This window comes from Ovis aries, chromosome 9, assembly GCF_016772045.2.
Source record: "Ovis aries strain OAR_USU_Benz2616 breed Rambouillet chromosome 9, ARS-UI_Ramb_v3.0, whole genome shotgun sequence".
Classification (NCBI taxonomy): domain Eukaryota; kingdom Metazoa; phylum Chordata; class Mammalia; order Artiodactyla; family Bovidae; genus Ovis; species Ovis aries.
Window position 1 is genome coordinate 67,402,229 of NC_056062.1, and position 8,086 is coordinate 67,410,314.

Below are 8,086 nucleotides of genomic sequence, written 5' to 3' on the forward strand. Positions count from 1 at the left end.
GAAAACCTTGAACCATGCCACCCAAAGCAGTTAACATAATTTCCCTAACCCTGAGTTTAGCAGGATTAGGGCAGTTACACAGCTGAAAATTTTGTTCTTAGCATTCCTGAGCGCACAGATTCAGGGAACCGGGAATCTAATATAGGATCCTTGAAGTGCCTTAAAGATGAATGCAATATTCAGAGTCACCGAGCGCCTCACTTCCTCCTCCGGTCTCAGCTCCCTCCGCTCCCCGCACTCCCCACAGCTGGCGCCGGGAACCGCCGGGGGCTGGGAGGGAACGCGGGCGGGGGCGGCCACCCTCCGCCGCAGCCGCGGGGCCGGAGCCGCGAGTCGCGTGGCGACGAGTGGAGACCAGAAGAACTCGGTGGCGAGCACAGCTCTGCTTCTGGACCTGTTAAGTCAGACTCCTGTAGATCCAGAGGATCAAACCTAGGCTCCGTAACCAGCAGCGAGCACCTAGCGCAACCCAGATGTGCCCGGAGCAGCAGGTGAGTCACCCTGCCCGCCTCCCCACTCCAGCCCCATGTCCAACAGGTTGGCCAGGGCGCGACTCCCGGGGGCCCCCGAGGATGCACTCCTAGCCTCACCTGGGCGCGGCGCTCGGCTTCTCCCTTTGCCGAGTTGTCGTTCCTATTTAAACTCCTGCCCCAGCCCACGCCTGTTCTAGTCCTTGTCTTTTTGCCTTCCCTTCTCCTAAAATGACAGCTTCACTGTGTGCCGAGAAACGCGCCCAGAACATCTCCTCTCCAAGAAACTTGTAGGGACAGACTCGGCTGAACCGAAGGGCGCGAAGTGTCTCAACATGTGATGGGAGCTGGCCACGGCGACCCCTGGTTCGCAGTGACTCGCTGAGACTTAATCAAAAGTCAGCGTTAACTGCGCTCATTTCCCTACCAGGAGGTCAAAAATTAGGAGAGGAGGGTGCCAGAGTGATTGAGAGTGAATGCCAGCAAATGACACGCCTCGCGCGCCCAGGTCACCCTCCCCCACGTGCGCGCATCTCCAGCGACCGCTCCCCGGGAGGCCTATGAGGCCGCGCCGCAAGAGAAGAGGGAGGAATATACATCCCGAAGTTGCAACAGACTCAGACCCGGTAGCCCCTTCCTTTGCTGCTGAACTTTTCGTTTTGGTCCCCTGCAGGCGGGCGTGAGTCTCGCCCACCCCCTTGCTTACATTCCTTCAAGATTCGACGAGCCCTCCTCCACGGTAGACCTCCCTCCTCTGTCCCCTCCCCACCCGCTCCAGCGGCCGCGAGGCCTTCCACCCAAACACCTCCGGGCTGGAGGTCTCAGTTACAAAGTTGGAGAGCGGGTAGTGAGTCCGAGAAGGACCACGGCGACCAACTGTGTGCCCGGCGGCTGTCCTCGGCTTGGTCCGCACGTTAGCGATTCCCTAGGGCGCCACCCCTCGTCTCCATCCCAGGCACGGATGCGCGGCTCCCGCGCACTCGCGGCTCCCTAGCGGCGAGAGGGAGAACCAGCACAGGGGGGTGGAGAGAGGAAAGGTTCGCGGGTGGGAGGAACCCCCCTAGGGAGCCCGGGAAATCCCGGCCGTGCCTACCCCCTCCCCCTCAACTTCGAGGCGCTCTCGGCAGCGGCGGCGAGGATGGAGCTGCCTTCCCGGGGCCGGGCGCCGCCGGACTCCTCGCTGGACAGCGCCTCCCTGACCTCGCTGGACTCCAGCGTCTTCTGCAGCGAGGGTGAAGGGGAGCCCCTGGCGCTCGGGGACAGCTTCACCGTCAACGTGGGCGGCAGCCGCTTTGTGCTCTCGCAGCAGGCGTTGTCCTGCTTCCCGCACACGCGCCTGGGCAAGCTGGCCGTGGTGGTGGCCTCGTGCCGGCGCCGCGGGGCCCTGGCCGCCGTGCCCAGCCCCCTGGAGTTCTGTGACGACGCCAATCCCGTGGACAACGAGTACTTCTTCGACCGGAGCTCGCAAGCCTTCCGCTACGTCCTGCACTACTATCGCACCGGCCGCCTGCACGTCATGGAGCAGCTCTGCGCGCTCTCCTTCCTCCAGGAGATCCAGTACTGGGGCATCGACGAGCTCAGCATTGACTCCTGCTGCCGGGACAGGTACCCGCGAGGCGCCGGGGGCGGGGGCGCGGGGGGGTCGGGGCGGGGCAGCGGGCGCCATAGGGATGGGGCGGCGGGGGCAAGATTTGAGACTTCATCCAAGCCTCGCTCGAGCCAGGCCTGAGAATACTACCTGTGGCCGTTTAGGAGCCAGAAGAAGGCAGGGTGGCAGTGGGGGCCGGAAAGCATCAAAGCCAAGTTTTGATGGAACTTTTTGAACTTTCTGCTTTTTCTAGTGAAGGTATGCTAATTCATTTGTAATCAAGAGTGGTCAGGCCTGCAATAAATATCTGGTGATTGTAAAGATGAGTCAAAAATTATGCTCCCAAAAAATGCACCTAAAAGGATGTAGGTTACAGTATAGAGAGTGGTGCTTTATCACACTTAGGAGGCTTCAGTTTTAAAACTTGGATAAAGAACTGCTTTAAATCCAGAAGACAGAAAGTTGGTTCTTTGTGAATAAGTGTGGCACTTTGGTGATCTATTATTTTGCAATTACTTTGCTATTATTACCATTTCATCATGAATATCTTTCCATTACCCACATTAAAAAAAAAAATTCCCTATTGCAAACTTCTGTTCTTGTTACAAGAAAAAAGTAGGTCGTAAAATGCATTAATCTAAAGTAGCTTTGCTACGTATAATTTATTCTGTATAAACTTCTACCACAAAAGCACCATTTTAAAAGCAATAATCTTTCACATTTGAGTCCTGTGAAAAGACAGCCTGGGTAAAATATGGCATGAACTTGTTCTGCATGTTACTGAATTAAGAAGCATGACTTCACTGCCGAGTTTAATTCCCACTTCACTTCAGTATTTTTAAAAAGTTAGACTAATCACCAGGTTGTCTTCCCTAAAAGATACTTCAGAAGAAAGGAGCTGAGTGAAACGTTAGACTTTAAGAAGGACACAGAAGACCAGGAGAGTCAGCATGAGAGTGAACAGGACTTCTCCCAGGGACGTTGCCCCACCATCCGCCAGAAGCTCTGGAACATCCTGGAGAAGCCTGGGTCGTGCACAGCGGCCCGAATCTTTGGGGTCATCTCCATCATCTTTGTGGCGGTGTCCATCGTCAACATGGCCCTGATGTCAGCCGAGTTAAGCTGGCTGGACCCACAGCTGCTGGAAATCCTGGAGTATGTGTGCATCAGTTGGTTCACGGGGGAGTTTGTCCTGCGCTTCCTGTGCGTGAGGGACAGGTGCCGCTTCCTGAGGAAGGTGCCGAACATCATAGACCTCCTTGCCATCTTGCCCTTCTACATCACTCTCCTGGTAGAGAGCCTGAGTGGGAGCCAGACTACACAGGAGCTGGAAAACGTGGGGCGCATCGTTCAGGTTTTGAGGCTGCTAAGGGCTCTGCGCATGCTCAAACTGGGCAGGCATTCCACAGGTATTCAGGTTTCGTGATGCCTTTTCATTCGCTGTTGTTCTTAAGCATTAGGGCTTTGACCAGGGTCCAAGGGAAGCGGCTCTTGACTCTCAATTGACGCTCAGAATACCACCTGCTATATTGCACCCAATTATGATCTCCAGAAAGGTACTGAAATGCAAAACCTTGAGGTTGTTATCGCAGGAAGAGAGGACAACTTGCCTCTCATACACTTTCTCTCCTTAAGACATGTGAGAAACTATTTAACCATATGTTCATTTTAATTTATTTTAACCCAGGTGCCCAGAAGATGTACAAAAATTAAAGACACACTGCTTCTGGAAGGTGCTACATAAAATATGCATAAACAGCACATAAAAAGATATGCACAAATTATATATGATATATAGGAACATAAGCCAGTTTCTTTTCTGTGTCGAAGGAAATGTTTTTCACACTAGTTTGTTGGCAGAAGAGAAAGTCAGTCCTCCAGGACCTTCTCTGGCTATGCAAAAAGAGATGACTGGGCACTGGGGGCCTTCTCATAATTTGGGGGGAAACTGTAAATATTTGCTTTAAAAGTAAAAGGGTCTTTGCGACCCTTTGGACTGTAACCCACAAAGCTCCTCTGTCAATGGGATTTCCCAGGCAAGAATGCTAGAGTGGGTTGCCATTTCCTCCTCCAGGGGATCTTCCCGTCTAAGGGATGGAACCCACATCTCCTGCATCTCAGGCAGAGTCTTCACTGTGAACCATCCGGGAAGCACTTACAAGAAAGCTAAAGACACAAATTAAATGCCCTGTCTAGTATCCGAGAATTTTTTTGTCCTGAACTGGGGAGGCATAAGAGAGACAGTAACAAGAATGCCTTAGCTTTTTGTATGTATCCATAAAGCCTTGAAAATCTAAAGAACACTCTCTCTAGAGAAATGTCTACACGACACACACACACACACACACAATTGTACATGAAAAATTATAGGCAAATCAGAGGAAATCATACAAATCCACTAAAGATGATGCTTCCATCCCTAAGGGCAGGGATTCTCAGTGACTGGCCCTGCCGTCTGTTAGATGTTCTGGAGCACATATGTGTACCCTTATGTTAGACTTTAATAAAAACAAGAATCCCTTGAAAAGCTTGTTAAAATGCAAATTCTGAGCCCCAACTCCAGAAACTCAGATTTTAGTTTGGGGGGTTGGATCCTGAAGCATGCATTTTAACAAGCTAACTTTGATGTAGGTGGTCTTGAGAAACACTTTCAGAAACACTGGAATAGGATACAATATTAATATAATACATACAAATACAAATAACTGACTAGAGACTCCTGTTCCCACTGATTTCCCTAGATATATGCCTGACTGGTCACCTAAAAGGAGTTGATGGTAGAGATCTCTCCTTATATATCTAGGAAGAAATGAACCTCAGATATGTTTTCTCCCCACATCTCTGAGGAAACGAGGACTGTTCCTAATATAATTTTGGTAGTGTATTTTCCTAGCTAGCCTCACATACTAGGGATTTGATAATGGGGTTTCCAACAACTTTTAGAAGTACCACTCTTTGTTTTCTGACACCCATAATGGGATGCTTTCTTCTAGTATTTATAAACTCTTCACAGGATTCAATTTAAAAACACCCAGTAAAGACTGCATTTTTCCCCAAAAGAAAGGAAAAAGAAAATAATAGTAATTTCCACAATGTCACCTCTTCAAAGGTTTTCTCAGTTCTAAGGCAAGTAGAAGTATTAATAAAGTCTTAATTTATTGAAAAGATATGAACAGTTGCAATGAATAGTTGACAGTTTTATCTTGAGCATTACATTTAGCAAAATATAAACATAGAGCACATATTTCTCTAGGTATTAACTGTAAATAAAATTGAGAAGTATTATGAAATAACGGTTTAAGAAGACAATGGTGGACCAGACAGCCTAGTTTTAAGTCTTTGGCCTGTTACTTTGTACTAAATATGCTACTTTTCTGTGCCTTGGTCTGCTCACCCATAAAATGGCATAACAAATATAACATCTATCTCCTGTTATTTTTTAGGATGATCCGAGTTAATTGATATAACCGGCAGAAATTCAGGCCACTTTGTTTCTTTTCAAAATGAACTGTCTAGAACATTGGAATGACAACAGTCTTTCCAAACACTATGCATTTCTTCATATGTTCTCAATTTCAGAAATCCACTTCAATACAGACACATCAAGGCCAGTTTTCTAAAAGGTATTCTAAAGATATTATTTAAAATGCCTTTTAAAGTTAAATCTCAAATTATATTCATTGGTCTTTTAAAATAGCTGGCCAATAATTAAAGAACATCTCAAAATTCTAAGAACAAAATTCAGAATAATGAGAGCAAAAATAGTATTTTAATGTATTTAAAATAGTCTCTAGTGAATAAAAATTTAAACGTAATTCCAAGAGGTATTACTTTGCACTTTTGAGACAATATCATTGTGACATCATGTTAATATGACTTCAAAATATGAATAAACTTTCATCAGTATCTCTAGTGCTAGGGAAGATACCTTATTCAAATAGCAATCCTATAATGGGCTCCTCTTGCTATAACTTTGGTATTAAGGACAAAAATTTCAATGGGTGCCACTGAAATGGAGGAGTACTGGAACCCCTCGTGCTACCCCTTTAAGAATGTCCTCACATGTAGATTTGATGTTCTTTTGTGAATTTTCTTCCTGAATCCTAATTTGTTTTTACTGCTTCACTTCATTCTCATCTTTTAATTCTTCTGGCTCTTTCAGATGATGATGCCCCTAATTGTATTAAACTTGTGTTATCAGGAAAGTGAGAAAAACAGACACATAAAATATAAGGAGACAGCATAAAACTGCCTTAGAACAGTGTGCAAGGTGATACATCAAAATGCAGACCTGGCCAAAAGAGCCCTCCTCGTACAATGCTGCAGAGGCTCACACTGCATGAAGGACACCGTGCCATCGAATGTCCCCTGCCTGCCCTTCTTCTCCTCTCTCATATTTTTTGTATAAATAGTAGGTGTTTAATAGCTAGGAGCTTCCCAGGTGGTACTAATGATAAAGAACCCGCCTGCCGCTGCAGGAGACCTATGAAACACAGGTTCGATCCCTGGGTTGGGAAGATCTCCTGGAGGAGGACATGGCGAGAATACTCCCCTCCAGTATTCTTGCCTGGAGAATCCCGTGGACAGAGGAGCCTGGTGGGCTATAGTCCACAGGGTCGCACAGAGTCGGACATGACTGAAGCAACTTAGCATGCACACACGCACGTGTAATAGATAAGTGAGTGAATGAACCTAATTATATTTATTTTTAGCCTTCTCAATCAGTCCCCATCAACTAGACTAAGAACTTCCTGAAGATTGTAACTTATCACCTCTGTACCCCCAGAACTTTGCCCAATGCTGGAGCCATAGGAAATGTCAAATGCATGTTTTGGGATGGCTAGCAGGGAAGGAGAGGGAGAGAAAATGGGCAGAGGAAGGGAAAAGGGGTGGCTGTGACTGACACCAACTGTTCTATTACAGGCTTACGCTCCCTTGGAATGACAATCACCCAGTGTTATGAAGAAGTTGGCCTGCTGCTCCTGTTTCTGTCTGTGGGAATCTCTATATTTTCAACCGTGGAATATTTTGCTGAGCAGAGCATTCCCGACACAACGTTCACAAGTGTCCCTTGTGCCTGGTGGTGGGCCACAACATCCATGACTACTGTGGGATATGGAGACATAAGACCAGACACCACCACGGGCAAGATTGTGGCCTTCATGTGTATCTTATCGGGAATCCTTGTCTTGGCCTTGCCCATTGCTATTATTAACGACCGCTTCTCTGCTTGCTACTTCACCTTGAAGCTCAAGGAAGCAGCTGTTAGACAGCGTGAGGCTCTGAAGAAACTTACCAAGAATATAGCTACTGACTCATATATCAGTGTGAACTTGAGAGATGTCTATGCCCGGAGTATCATGGAGATGCTTCGATTGAAAGGCAGAGAAAGAGCAAGTACTAGGAGCAGTGGAGGAGATGATTTCTGGTTTTGAATTCACTTTCAGTTTACTTACAAAAGTTGTGTAAAACTAACTTGATTGATAAAGCCTTGATATGGATGTCTGTACACTGCTGCTGAGTCTCTTTTGAGTCCTGCCTGTGTTCATTTTAGTTGACACGTTGCTTGGTCTACTAGAATAGTCCACATCCCCCCAAAATAATGGCACATTGTTCTGACACACTTGAGTCTTAAAACTAACCATTTAACACCACCCAAGGCAACAAAGCCAATAGACATGTGTTAGAATTGTCAAATATAAAATAATAGTGTAATGGATACAATAACATTAAACGTTTTCCTATCACTAATTTTTAGAGTCTTTTGCACTTCTAATTTTAAAGGATGGACATTAAATGGCATAGCCCAGAGCAAAGATAAGTGAACATTGAAGATCATGGTGAACAATTTTGTTATAAAAAGATATTCTCCAAGTAAGTAAATCACTCTTTTCTTGAACAGTTAAAGCTGCTGAATATAACAATTAGCTTTTCGAGAGAAAATTCTGATCTGATGAGCATAGACTGAGTGCCTATCTTTCCTCTGGTGCAGACATTGGTCCCAAATGGACTGAGTTATGTGTTCCAT

General features: G+C 46.6%; 1 protein-coding gene across 2 annotated transcripts; it reads left to right on the top strand.

The window, feature by feature from the left end:
* Positions 1 to 323: 323 nt before the first annotated feature.
* Positions 324 to 7,559, top strand: KCNV1 (potassium voltage-gated channel modifier subfamily V member 1). Of its 2 annotated transcripts, XM_060393470.1 has the most exons (4): positions 324 to 491; positions 709 to 2,075; positions 2,938 to 3,467; positions 6,982 to 7,559. In XM_060393470.1, the coding sequence occupies exons 2-4, from the start codon at positions 1,609 to 1,611 to the stop codon at positions 7,491 to 7,493; spliced, it is 1,509 nt and encodes a 502-aa protein (XP_060249453.1). In that variant the 5' UTR covers positions 324 to 491; positions 709 to 1,608; the 3' UTR covers positions 7,494 to 7,559. The 2 variants fall into 2 exon arrangements, with proteins under 2 accessions (XP_060249453.1, XP_012039348.2); XM_012183958.5 differs by having other exon boundaries at positions 324 to 2,075.
* Positions 7,560 to 8,086: the final 527 nt, after the last annotated feature.